This window comes from Ranitomeya imitator, chromosome 7 (genome assembly GCF_032444005.1).
Source record: "Ranitomeya imitator isolate aRanImi1 chromosome 7, aRanImi1.pri, whole genome shotgun sequence".
In the NCBI taxonomy this organism is placed as follows: Eukaryota; Metazoa; Chordata; class Amphibia; order Anura; family Dendrobatidae; genus Ranitomeya; species Ranitomeya imitator.
The window spans coordinates 187,541,943-187,556,621 of NC_091288.1; the positions used below are offsets into that span (position 1 = coordinate 187,541,943).

General features: G+C 44.6%; 1 protein-coding gene across 1 annotated transcript in view; it reads left to right on the forward strand.

The window, feature by feature from the left end:
* TECPR1 (tectonin beta-propeller repeat containing 1) overlaps positions 1-12,057 on the forward strand; it is a 62,553-nt gene extending 50,496 nt beyond the window's left edge. Inside the window, exons 22-25 of the mRNA XM_069734218.1 lie at positions 85-177; positions 1,548-1,654; positions 4,255-4,374; positions 7,076-12,057. Coding sequence (XP_069590319.1) covers positions 85-177; positions 1,548-1,654; positions 4,255-4,374; positions 7,076-7,237 — 482 coding nt within the window. The 3' untranslated portion in view covers positions 7,238-12,057. The remainder of the gene's footprint in view (positions 1-84; positions 178-1,547; positions 1,655-4,254; positions 4,375-7,075) is intronic.
* Positions 12,058-14,679: the final 2,622 nt, after the last annotated feature.

Here is a 14,679-nt window from a genome sequence, read left to right on the forward strand (position 1 = left end):
ACAGCTGAAATATGTTGTTTATTGCATAACCATTCGCTCATCCTCATTCTTGTGCATGGTCTTTTCCTTATTGCGCGTGTTTAGGAGATTGCTGGTATCACATTCCCTCTCCGCCAAAACAGAAGCTGCAGCAAGTCTCCGTCGGGCAGACGTCCGTGTTCGCCGTAGATGAGAATGGTAAGTGTGCCAGCTGTGCCAATCTCGGGCCAGGACTTGCACGTTCCAATATGGAAATGCTTCCGTTTATTAAGAACTGCTGGTAAAGTCCCGTTTCTGATGGTTGTGTAACCGCTGATAGGACCGGGGACCAAAAATAGAAATATCCTGCAAAATACATTGAGAAGTGAACAGCTGGCCGTAATCTGGCTCTTAATAGTTCCCTGTGGTATTTGCCCTGTAGGTTAGTGGTATGGCCGTACAGCAGCGGTGACAGTCTGAGCATCGTATGTCTCAGCATGTCCTGAATGCTGCCGATGGGCTCAGCGGACTCTGAAGAACTACAGATGGCAGCACGTCTGCTGACCACAAGCACTACCGAAGAGGCCATTGCTAGCCCAGGTTTTGGAGCATAGATTCACACTTTGTGGGGAGATCTTATATTATAAAGATAAGTCATATTTCAAAATTTTTGGGGGTCCGACATACTGATCCTGAGAATGGAGTTACCCGGTCCCACGTTTTTTGTGAATGTGAGACGTGGGCACAGTCACAAAACGGAGACCAGGTCTACCTGTCATTCTTCATCTTGGTCTTAAAGGGAACCTGTCACCAGGTTTTTCTCATATGACATGAGGCCAGTACCTGTAAGCCCTCATATACAGTATTTTAATATGCTGCATAAATGCCCCCAATCCGTCCTGCCATACAAGAAAAAGACCTTTTTTGTTATACTATGGGGCGGTCCGTTCCGAGGGGTGTCGCTGGTCTTGGTCCGGCGCCTCCCTTCTTCTTGTGATGCCGTCCTCTTTACCTGCTTCGTGTGGTGATGCGTCCTACGTCATCCACACAGTGTCTCCGGTATCACGCTCCTGAGCAGGGGCACGTCTCTCTGCCCTGTCGAGGGCAGAGCTAAGTACTGCAGTGTGCGCATGCGCAGGAAAAGGCCAAAGAGCGCCGACGCATGCGCACTGCAGTATTTTACTCTGCCCTCAACAAGGCATAGAGAAGTACGCCTGCGCAGGAGCGCGATGGAGGACACTGTGTGGATGACGTAGGACACATCATCCACATGACTGAGGACGGTGATCACAAGAAGAGAAGAGGCGCCGGACCAAGAAGAGAGACTTTAATTCTACTCAAACCCAAATCTTCACAGTAAAGCAAAACACAATACAGTTGGCAGCATCCAAGAAGCTAAAATATGAGTAGCCCCCTCATATAGGCCGCTTTCCCACGTACAAGCCCTATTCACGTGCTGCAGATTCTAGGACATGCTATTGATTCTCGTCTTCGCCACATAGGTTTTAGGCCTCTTCCCAAGTTAGACCATGATTTCAACCATTTTTATTTTCGCATCAGAGCTATAGTATTTGTATTTTTCTTCTTAGGTAATTTATGGTTTCGCCATGGCACCACACCAAGTTACCCTCAGGGATCTACCTGGGAGTACGTGTCAAACAACATCCGCAAGGTGTCTGCAGGTCCCCTTGATCAAGTAGGTACCGTCTACCTGTACTGTAATACGGCGTCATTAAATAACTAGAACTTACGATCCTGCCTAAACGGGTATTCCCGTCTTTGGATCAAAGTCCTGGGATGTCGCTATGATCGATGGCGGTCTAACTTTTGGGACCCTGAGAACGAAGGGTTCATCCAGTCTCATTATTGATTTCCCCCTGCACAGAGTCTGGGGACCCGCAGCTCCGATGTGCATGAACCCATCGTAGGGGGCACAGTACTAAATTAATTCCTTAATTCTAAAGATCATTAGGGGTGGGGGGGGGCCGAGAGATCAGTATCAAACCGATCATCAAGCTAGCACTATGCCAGACCATCATAAAAAGGGGGAAAACCATAGGAAGCCCGAGCACCAGTCTTCTGTTTTTTTTTTTGTAAAGCCTTTTTTCGTTATTGAAGATGTAAGCTGGATCAGGTATAGAAGCCGCATTCCCGGTCGCCCGTAGCAGACTTGGCACGGAGCCCGCCGATGATTTACATATTGGTTGCAATGGTGTCTTGTAATCATTTAATTATAGAGATACACCAAAACCACAAAACACAGGGCTCACTTATCAAACGTGGGGGTGGGGAGGGTTAGTTTGTCCTTGATCATCAAAATAAAACACCAGCCCAGTTTTATAACTATGGTGCACGAGCTTAGCCCAGTGTTCAGCTGTGAGAGGATAGCTAGGGAAAAATGTAGTAAAATAGTAGTTTCCCCTGATTGTTTCTATTTGTATCTGAGGTTTCTTATGTCTGTACCCAAAATTCTGTCCCTTTTTATCATTTGGCAATGCCACCCGCTGCCCAGGTAGGATCCCTCAGGAGAACGTGAGCATGGCTGGTACTGCAGTCTATATCCCCATCGCACATGTATTTTGTGCTGGAGAGGTGGATGATATTTCAGGTAAGGATCCTGATCCAACAGTCATGCCCATAATCTGTGGCTGCTGGAAAGAAGCCCTGTGGACCACGTCCATAGTCTGTGGCTGCTGGACAGGAGCCCTGTTGACCACGTCCATAGTGGCTGCTGGACAGGAGCCCTGTAGACCATCTCCATAGTCTGTGGCTGCTGTAAAGAAGCCCTGTGGGCCACGTCCATAGTCTGTGGCTGCTGGATAGGAATCCTGTAGACAACGTCCATAGTCTGTGGCTGCTGGACAGGAGCCCTGTGGATCATGTCCATAGTCTGTGGCTGCTGGACAGGAACCCTGAGGACCACGTCCATAGTCTGTGGCTGCTGGATAGGAATCCTTTGGATCGTGTCCATTGTCTGTGGCTGCTGGACAGGATCCCTGTAGACCACGTCCATAGTCTGTGGCTGCTGGACAGGAGCCCTGTAGACCACGTCCATAGTCTGTGGCTGCTGGACAGGATCCCTGTAGACCACGTCCATAGTCTGTGGCTGCTGGACAGGAGCCCTGTAGACCACGTCCATAGTGGCTGCTGGACAGGAGCCCTGTGGATCACGTCCATAGTCTGTGGCTGCTGGACAGGATCCCTGTAGACCACGTCCATAGTGGCTGCTGGACAGGAGCCCTGTAGACCACGTCCATAGTCTGTGGCTGCTGGACAGGATCCCTGTAGACCACCTTTTAACAGCTGGAATTTTTTGCGTTTTCTGATTTTTAGGCGACATCATTGTTGAGGTGTGACAGACTCATGACAGGCTCAGGCTCATGCTTCTTTCCTGCAGGGCTCCAGTTCCCAAGACCATTGCCTGGTGGCCAGAGAATCCTTTAGTAAGGTTAACCCAACACAATTTTTAGTACCCAAGTGATGATGTAAAGTTCAGTTTTGCCTCGGTGGTTTGGAAGGCATCTCGTGTAGCTCCTCATCTCCAGAACTTGTTCTGCTAGTTGCATCCGCGTTCTTTCAGCCACTTACGTGAAATCTGTGCACAGCCGGGTTTTTCTTACTCGCAGGCTCTGGAAAGCCGCCTGCAGCAATTACAGTAGATTTCTGACTAAATGAAAGTATTAATTACTTCCTTGATAGACAGGTTCCTGGTGCCTCATCGCAGTGGTCGTCCCACAATGCTCCATGCAATGTCTGTGGAACTGACGGATACAACCGAGGACCACTCTCTACGATCTCTGTCTGTCCCATAGACTATGGAGCAGTAGTGTAAGTGAGTGACCACCACTCTATTCTAATGGGGGACATGGTGACTCTGGTTTTTGTGACCCACAGTGATCATATGTGGATCATTGATCCTCCAGGCCTAACTCCAATCAAAAACAGCATGCGCGTCTCTTTAAATCGTGTATATGACTCCCTTGTATATTCTGGAGGTTTGTATAGTTTACATTTCCAAGCCACCACTCATTCAATATGTTTATCAACAGGAGCCAGATTTTTTTCTGCTGTACAGTAGACTGGCTGTCTATGCTGCACAGACTTGTTTTTAACGTTTAAGTCAGGAAACCCTCCTCTTATGAGGACATTGCGGTCCGTTACTTGCATTGTGAATGTTGGACATGTGAAATGGGCCTTATTCTGAGAACACTGCTAGAGGGGTCTTATATATGGTGGCCACACGTTGTTCTTGTTGACTGAACTTGTGTTTTTTGTGTTGTTCTTCACCATTTTTAGATTTGGGTGATTGCAGATAAAGTACAGGGCAGCCACAGTCTGAGCTGTGGGACTGTCTGTCATCGCCTAGGGGTTCAGCCCATGGCACTGAAAGGACAATCTTGGGATTATGGCATTGGGGTGAGTGTGGTATTATTTATTTTTTACCTTGCTTGTAACCTTTTCTTCATTGGGGACCTCCATTCTCTTATATTTATGGTTTATTTATGCCTTTATAAAGATATATTAACTACATGTGGACTCCTCAACAACTTAAAACGTCAGACTGGTCCTTCAAGAGCAAGGAGACAGCTGTCATAGATCGCTGGACCTCCATAGAGAAGGCAGAGATGGTTTATTACCATCTCTTCCTTCCTGATCACTGTATACACAGAGCTGAAAGAGCACAGTGTATACACTGTAGTAAGCAGGAACAGCGCTACTTCCTCCCGTCCCAGTAATCATATGATTGCCGGTCCCAGGAGTGAGCAGGAGCTGTGCGGTTTTTGCAGATCCAGATTAGCGCTACAGTTCAGGCAGGAGGTTGAATTTTCCCCTTTAAGGGAACAGTCAGACGGCCGTATATATACAGTGGGGAAAAAAAGTATTTAGTCAGCCACCAATTGTGCAAGTTCTCCCACTTAAAAAGATGACAGAGGCCTGTAATTGACATCATGGGTAGACCACAACTATGAGAGTCCAAAATGAGAAAACAAATCCAGAAAATCACCTCGTCTGATTTGGTAAGATTTATTTTGCAAATTATGGTGGAAAATAAGTATTTGGTCATTAACAAAAGTTCATCTCAATATTTTGTTATATATCCTTTGTTGGCAATGACAGAGGTCAAACGTTTTCTGTAAGTTTTCACAAGGTTGCCACACACTGTTGTTGGTATGTTGGCCCATTCCTCCATGCAGATCTCCTCTAGAGCAGGGATATTTTGGGCCTGTCTCTGGGCAACTCGGACTTTCAACTCCCTCCAAAGGTTTTCTATGGGGTTGAGATCTGGAGACTGGCTAGGCCACTCCAGGACCTTCATATGCTTCATACAAAGCCACTCCTTCGTTGCCCTGGCGGTGTGCTTGGGATCATTGTCATGCTGAAAGACCCATCCACGTTTCATCTTCAATGCTCTTGCTGATGGAAGGAAGTTTGCACTCAAAATCTAATGATACATTGCCCCATTCATTCTTTGATGTACACGGATCAGTCGTCCCGATCCCATTGCAGAGAAACAGCCCCAAAGCATGATGTTGCCACCACCATGCTTCACAGTAGGTATGGCGTTCTTTGGATGCAACTCAGCATTCTGTCTCCTCCAAACACGACGAGTTTTGTTTCTACCAAACAGTTCTACTTTGGTTTTATGAGACCATATGACATTCTCCCAACAGTCTTCTGGATAATTTAAATGCTCTCTAGCAAACTTCAGACGGGCCCGGACATGTACTGGCTTAAGCAGGGGGACACGTCTGGCACTGCAGGATCTGAGTCCATGGTGGCGTAGTGTGTTACTTATGGTAGGCCTTGTTACGGTGGTCCCAGCTCTATGCAGGTCATTCACTAGGTCCCCCTTGTGGTTCTTGGATTTTTGCTCACCGTTCTTGTGATCATTTTGACCACACGGGGTGAGATCTTGCGTGGAGCCCCTGATCGAGGGAGATTATCAGTGGTCTTGTGTGTTTTCCATTTTCTTATTATTGCTCCCACTGTTGATTTCATCACACCAAGCTGCTTGCCTATTGCAGATCCAGTCTTCCCAGCCGGGTGCAGGCCTACAATTTTGTTTCTGGTGTCCTTCGACAGCTCTTTGGTCTTCACCATAGTGGAGTTTGGAGTGTGACTGTTTGAGGGTGTGCACAGGTGTCTTTTATACTGAGAACAAGTTCAAGCAGGTGCCATTACTACAGGTAATGAGTGGAAGACAGAGAAGCCTCTTAAAGAAGAAGTTACAGGTCTGTGAGAGCCAGACATTTTGCATGTTTTTAGGTGACCAAATACTTATTTTCCACCATAATTTGCAAAATAAATATTTCCAAATTGGACAAGGTGATTTTCTGGATTTGTTTTCTCATTATGACTCTCATAGTTGTGGTCTACCTATGATGTCAATTACAGGCCGCTCTCATCTTTTTCAGTGGGAGAACTTGCACCACCACCCACCGGCCAGTGTGCGCACTGTGTTTCGATCTTGGTCCGAGTTATTCGGCCATCTGACAGTGCCCTAACTAGGATTAATACCTAAGCTTCAATTACAGGTGGAATCCACAATAAAATAATAATAATAAAAAAATATTGAATTGCTTCAATCCCTCTTCCCCCCCAATGCTTGTGATAATTTTGTAGGGGTCGCAGTATGTAAAATGAATTTCAATAAAAAAGATAACAAGCAGAAAAAATAAAATGAAATGAAACAAAAAAAAACAAATAGCCGCCAGTATGAATTACTGTTTCTAACCCTACTGGAGAAAAAACAAAAAAACCTTATACCTGATATATAAAAATAATTGTTCCGGAAAGGGAATCCCAATTTAAGATGTGTTTTAGTTGTCTTTGGTGAGTGTAGAAATATAAAAAAATGTATATGAAAAACAGGTATTTCACACTTTACGTAAAATATGTGATACAGGCATTAAAATGATGTCTCACACACTATGAAAAAAGGCAAAAATTATTTTAATGGGAATAAAACAAATAATTTATATATATATATATATAAAATTAAATAAATTTTCTACTTTAACTCTTTTTTTTTTTTCCACAATTAAACAACATTTCTTCATCATGGAATTTGTGCAATGCTTTTGTGATGATGAATTGATGTGACTTTTTGTTCCAGGGCGGCTGGGAGCACCTGACAGTGAGGGGTAATGCTGGCTACCACAGTGCCCAGTCCGAAACCAGTGCCACAAAGACCACCATCACCGATGCAGAAGACAAAAAAGAGCCAGCACCGTCCATGGAGTCTGAGAACCCAAGCGGAAGTGCAGCAAGTTGTTAAAGCATATCGGCCACTGCCATAGTTCACACCTTCGCCTACAGAGACCGGGCGAGGTGCTCTGCTATATGGGCTGTGTAGGGGTTTCTAGTTTTAATACATGCAATTTTCTTTTAGGCTACAGCGGCATAGCGACCTTTGTCAAGCAGCAAGTTATGTCCTCTGTCCATACACAACTTTAATATGTCACGTTTCCAGCTGATGTGACAATTTAAAGGGGTTGTCTTGAGATTAGAGAAAGGGGTCTGCTTTTGCCAGTTTAGCTGTAGTACCAAAAATAAAGTGGCGCTGTTTCCTGAGGGGAAAAAAAAAATCAGAGAAGCCCTTTAACATCAGTAACGGAACTGCAAAACGTCAGGCATGGCTGCCCGTGATAATTCTTTGTGTAGGTGAAGGAGGTGAACGGCCGTGCTATTAGAGCGGACACTGGAGTAATCATTTCATAATAGGTGGCCAATTACAACGTATTTAATAGTCTTTTCCTGTGTAATTGTGGTAACTGTGAAGCGCATGGTTCATCCCTGGCGTCCTCCTCTCCCTGCGAAATGACATCTTACAGATATGGAAATGAAGGCAACACATCCAGAAAGGACTTTATTTATTTGTAAACTTTATGTAGATTTTATTATATTTTAGATGTCTTTAATAATTTACACAGAAAACGACCTTTAACTTTTTAATGGTCGGGGGCAGTGACGCTGCTTCTGTAAGGTGGGCATTACATTCCAAATAAAGGGATCGGTCCGCACAAAGATCCCGTTGAAGTTGGTGGCCAGGTATGTGATCAAAACTTTTTTTTTTTTATTTATTTTCCAATACGTTTTATTTATACGTTATAAAGACATCCAGCTGTCAAGGTATAAGCGAGCACACCAGCCATACCACGTACACCCCTCCATCGCACTCATCCAGCCCCCTTTATTCCCATATTTTGTGCTCTGTTTGGCTGTGCCTGACGGCCCCCTACATCAGCATTAATGGAGACCCTAACACTATATTCACATGTCATATTACCATGCACTCACCCATGGATTTCCGCCCAAGGGTTTAGTTCAGCGGATTTGCAATTTGCACGTGTCAGCCCCATTGCCGATATAATAGGGCAAATTCTCGTCTTTTGCAAGTGAAGTCCCCTAATATTTTTTTTTCCCCCATGGCATCACAAAGACTCTGCACAGACACTTTGCTTCTTATTGGGGTTGCAGAAACCTCATGTACAAGGAACGTAGAGATTGGCATCAGATGTGACGCAGATCTGCGTGAAATCCGACAAGTGTGAACATAGCATTATAGGTACTGTACTGCTATTAGGTCATCACACAGGGTGTTTGTGGCCCATCATGCCTCATTGTAGGATGCATGCTCACACGCTCATTTATAGGATCAACTTCCAAAAAGGGAGGAACAGAAAAATGTCAATTTAATGACCGGCTGACCAAAAACGGCTAACATGGCATCTAAAAAAAAGTAGACATTTCACTGTGTACAAGTAAATTATTTTTTTAGGCCAAAATGCACTTTACGTGATATAATCTGTAAGAAGTTAGTAGGAACTCTTCCCCAGAGAGCTGATGAGAGGGTTAGATGACCGATGTCCTTTGCAGGGCTGTAGATTAGGTAAGCCAAACCTGCAACTCCTCAATTTCCAGGACACAGACTCCATGAAAATGGGCTCCGACTCCACGACTCCGACTCCACAACCCTGCCAGGACTGTGGAGTCGGTAAGCCAAACTTCCGACTCCTCAATTTTCATGACTCCGACTCCATAGCCCTGGTCCTCTGCCCTCTACAACAACCCCAATTGGTTTGGACACATTATTTTCTCATCTTTCAGACTCTTTAGAAGTAGCAAACAAATCTGAAGATCTCCATACACATTAGATAAAAGTTGGCCAACTCTGATGATTTTAACAGGATCAGCCGTCCTTCTAATGTCTATGGTGGCCTGTGGCTGTAATCTGATCATAGACCAGGTGGTTGGCTCCTTTGTATGGGGGAGTCCGGAGAGATGGCTGTCAGCTCCGACAGTCACTAATGTGTATGGCAAGCTATAAGGTGTGATGTGCGCCCTTTTGAAGAGTCAGTAAGGGGCTCTGGGATTTACTGTAATTATATTACAGTGGGATTTTTGTGACCCTTTAGTTAGCAATTAAAGAAGTCCTGGGGAATAAGTGACCAGATTTGTCACGTTAAACGTTCTTATATTTCTGTAAAAGCACAATGCCCATACAAGTAGATTTACACAAACCACAGAAGCCAGAGTATAGAACTACACAGATATAAAAACTAATGATGTCAGCATTTACTGTAATAAATATGAAATTACATTAATTAGAAAAAAATAAGCGTTTATTCATCATAGAAGCACTTTAGGTTCGTCCATTCTCCAGTGACACTGTTGTATAACCCAGCATGAAGACTTCAGCAGGTACATTGACGACATCACAAAGATTGCTAGCATGATATGTATTGATGTGTGTGTGTGTGTGTATGGGCCAAACATGTTCACAAATGCAAGTGTCCTCCTTTAAGGGAACGTTCCTACTTTACTGTACTGTGTATATAGCAATTAGTCTTTTCTCATGTCAGATCCTCTCAGTTTATAATGTATCTTGCAGACTGTAATGATACAGCTCCTCTAAGTTGACTGAGTTTAGTAACTTATTAGTTATGATAGAATAATTAATACCTGACTCGTATCCTACTCCTGATTCTTCCTTCTTACCGTCTGTCTGGGCTTCCTCTACTTATATCCTCCTACTTCATCTTCTGACACTTCCTTCTTAACGTCCATCTGGACATCCTCGACTTACATCCTCCTCCTGCATCTTCTGATGCTTCCTTCTTACCGTCTGTCTGAGAATCCTCTACTTACATCCTCCTCCTGCATCTTCTGACGCTTCCTCCTTACTGTCTGTCTGAGCATCCTCTACTTACATCCTCCTCCTGCATCTTCTGACGCTTCCTTCTTCAGTCTGTCTGGGCATCCTCAACTTACATCCTCCTCCTACTTCATCTTCTGACGCTTCCTTCTTAACGTCTATCTGGACATCCTCTACTTACATTCTCCTCCTGCATCTTTTGATGCTTCCTTCTTACCGTCTGTCTGAGCATCCTCTACTTACATCATCCTCTTGCATCTTCTAATGCTTCCTTCTTACTGTCTGTCTGAACATCCTCTACTTACATCCTCCTCCTGCATCTTCTGACGCTTCCTTCATACTGTCTGTCTGGGCATCCTTTACTTACATCCTCCTCCTGCATCTTCTGACGCTTCCTTCATACTGTCTGTCTGGGCATCTTCTACTTACATCCTCCTCCTTGCACCTTCTGACGCTTCCTTCTTACCATCTGTCTGGGCATCCTCAACTTACATCCTCCTCCTGCATCTTCTGACGCTTCCTTCTTACCATCTGTCTGGGCATCCTCTACTTACATCCTCCTCCTGCATCTTCTGACACTTCCTTTTTACCGTCTGTCTGGGCATCCTCTACTTACATCCTCCTCCTGCATCTTCTGACACTTCCTTTTTACCGTCTGTCTGGGCATCCTCTACTTACATCCTCCTCCTGCATCTTCTGACGCTTCCTTCTTACCGTCTGTCTGGGCATCCTCTACTTACATCCTCCTCCTGCATCTTCTGACGCTTCCTTCTTACCGTCTGTCTGGGCATCCTCTACTTACATCCTCCTCCTGCATCTTCTGACGCTTCCTTCTTACCGTCTGTCTGGGCATCTTGTATCAGTGACCATGCTATACATAGTGCAGATTTACTAATGAACTATAGGGCGCTTTGTTGGGATATGCAATGCTTAGTACAGTATTCCTAAATCTCTCCCGGTTGCTTTGGTCACTACTAGTAATTTTGTGCAGCACATTGACCATACCCATTTCCACAATCTGCACAGTACAAAGGGTTATTCTCTCCATCAATCAGGAGCACACCAATACCCTGCCTCCTTTCTTCCTGCTTGTTAGCGGTGTTGAGAAAACCTGTCTAAAGGGGACCTGGGATACGGGCCTTTTTTAGTACTAGGTTTTATGCTCTTTTTCAAGAGGGTGTGGCCTAAAGAACAACACCTCCCCCGATAACACTGAGCCACACCCTCTTGGATAGACTATAAAATCAACACTAAACTAAAAATAAATATAATCTCTGGAACCCTATGACGGATTTTAAAAGTAAAAAAAATGGAATAATCACGGGAGCAGCAGGAATAAAATAGAAGCAAAAACGAACCACTTTTGACCTGGTGACCGGTCCTCTATAAGCTGTGTGGTACAATAGCTGCAATATGGAGTAGCTGGGAGGACAGGAGGCACCAGATCTAAAATATCATGCAGGTATATGTCAGAGAACGGGGGATTTCTGTTGTTGGCAAACACTCCATATAAGAGAAGTTGGACTTTTATTTCTTTTTTAAAAGTTTAGTATTTATAATTGTGTCTTTTTTTTGCATACGGAGATGTTATCGGTTGTAGTGCAGTTCTGTATTTTCTTTAAGGATGGGATAAATAAGGTTATATTAAGTTATCGTTATACATGTGTCTGACTGTCACACCTGTTTTCATGTTTTAGATCCCTTAAAAAAAATTTTAAAAAAATTGTGGGGGAGGGGAAGGATTTTCTATTTTGGCATCCACTCTCATTGTTCGGTATGAGAGAGTAAAAGTGTGAAACACGCTCATGTGAAGCCTCTCGGCATTTGCGTCTTAGCTGTTCCTGCAGAACACGGCACAACTTCCTATACATCGTGTTATTGTTATGTTCTTCCAAATGTATCTGACGGTTCCTTTAATTAAACACTGGAGGCTAAAATGATTATAGAGTGGTTTCTGTCTGTTGGCTTTGTCAATAAGAACTTGTTTTATTCATGCCTTATAGGTCATTGATATAGTATAACCAGTGGTTTACAACTTATACTGCTATATTGCAGATCAGCCCCATATAGTATTTGCATAGAAAAAGTGCTGCAAAGTAAGAATGCTTTCAAAAATTGAAATTTTAATAGTTTATTTTGATCAATAAACAAAAAATGCAAAATTAATAAACGACAAATCAAAATCCCATCAATATTTGGTGTCACCGCCGGCAAAAAAAAAGCATCAATTCATCTAGATACACTTGTACAAAGTGAAGGATTATAGTCAGATGAATGGTTAACCAGTTATACCATACCTAATAATGATCATTATTTTCATATGTAGGTTGAAACACAGTCATTAAAGGGAACCTGTCGCCTGAATTTGGCGGGCCCTTTTTTCGGTTCAATGGGCGGTGTTTTCGGGTCTTTTATTCACCCCTTCCTTTCCCACTGGCCGCACTCTGGCCGCAATATTGTCTTGAAGTTGATTCGCCTTCCTCCGTAGGACACACGTGCGCAAGGCAATCTTGCCTTGCGCACGCGCAGTATGCTTTGCCCAAATGCAAACACAGCAAAATACTTCCGAGACATAGTGCGCCGGCGCATGCGCAGTAATGCTTTTTGGCTTTGCCCGCAGTTGGGCAAATCATACTGCGTGTGCGCAAGGCAAGATTGCCTTGCACACGCGTGTTCTACGCAGGAGGGCGAATCAACTTCAAGACAATATTGCGGCCAGTGTGTGGCCAGCGGGAAAGGAAGGGGTGAATAAAATACCCGAAAACAACGCCCACCGGACCGAAAAAAGGGCCAGCCAAATTCAGGTGACAGGTTCCCTTTAACTGAAACAGAAACAGCTGTTTGGGAGGCTTAAAGGGAACAGGTCACCAGGTTTGGCAGATATGAGATGTGACCACCACCTTTTAGTCCTAGTATACAGCATTCTATAATGCTGTATATCTGCCCCCAACCTGACCTGCAAGAGAAGAAAAATACTTTTATTATACTCCCCTTCGGAGAGATCTGGTCCGAGGGGTGTCGCTAATCTTGGTCCGGCACCTCCTCTCTTTTTGCGATGCTGTCCTCCTTCTTGCTTCGTTTGGATGACGTGTCCATACGTCATCTACACAGTCACCCCAGCATCGTCCTCCTGCGCAGGCGTACTCCTCTTCCTTTGACTAGGGCAGAATAAAGTACTACAGTGCACATGTTCCGGGGCTCTTTGACCTTTCCCAGCGCCTGCGCACTGTAGTACTTTCCTATGCCCTAGTCAGTTCAGAGAAGTGAGCCAGAGCGCGATGCTGGGCAAATTTTGTGAATGACGTAAGGACGTTTCATCCACATGAATCAAGAAGGGAGGCGCCGGACCAAGATCAGAGACACCCACCGGACCGGACCGACGGTCCGGTTGGGGGCAGATATACATCATTATAGAATGCTGTATATCAGACTTGAAAGGTGGTGACCGTATATCTGTCAAACCTGATAACAGGTTCCCTTTAAAACTGCCTGAGGAGCAGCCATGCTGTACTACGAAAGTGAGGGTATGGAAGAATCATTTATATCACAGGTCATAGACCATAACAAGACTGAGCACAGCAGCAAGACATAAGGTAGTTTTACTGCATCGGCAAGGTTTTTCCCAGGCACATTTCAAAGCAGACTGAGGTTTCAAGATGTTTTTTTCTTTCCAAGAAGCAGCAAGAGATGGACAACGTCGTTAAATGTCGTTTGGATTTCATAGGAAAGTAAGCATGGCATGTCTCATCTGCTGAAGATGTCCAGCAGTGCCATCAGCGCAGAACTGGGAGTAGCCACTGTGACCCGGCTACACACATATACTGTTCCGAGAAGTTTGGCCTCAATTTCTCCACATACCTTCGACATGGAAGCAAAGACAAGTAACTGAACTATGGACAAAACATAGGAGCCGGAGTCGTAACAAATGGTTGCAGGTGCCCTGGACTGATGACCGAGAATGTGAAATATTTGGCTCTAACAGACGACGGTGTTTCTGTCAAAGGGCTGGAGAGCGGTTCATTGATGAGCGTCTGGAGGCAACAGTGAAGAGTGGTGAATGTTCCTTGCAATTTTGGAGCTGCATTTCAGCAAATGGTTTAAGAGATTTGCTCAGAATTATTGGTGTCCTCAATACTGAGAAATACAGGCTGATACTTTTCCATTATAAATGCCATCAGGGAGGCGTCTGATTTGCTATAAATTTCACGAAGAGACAAAAGGATATGCGCAAGCCCACATCCACGGAAGATCTGTGGTTCTCCAAGATGTATGGAGCCAACCAGGATTCTTTAGCCAAAAGCTGTCTTCTCTAACTCTCCCATACACAGGAGTGCTCCTGTGTTCTCATCAAGAGAGCCCCTGCCAAACTCCTTTGACAATGCTTTATCTCCTGGAGAACAAAAGGATCAGCAGCCCAAAATCGGACACGTGGGATCCTTCTATCTCTCAACCCAATCTGTAGGGTGGGAGTCGAGAGGCCCCCATACTGTTGTGTAATACCTGTGGGTTAGGCCAACATTACTCTAATGGGCCTTAAATTATCCAATTTCATCAGCTTTGTG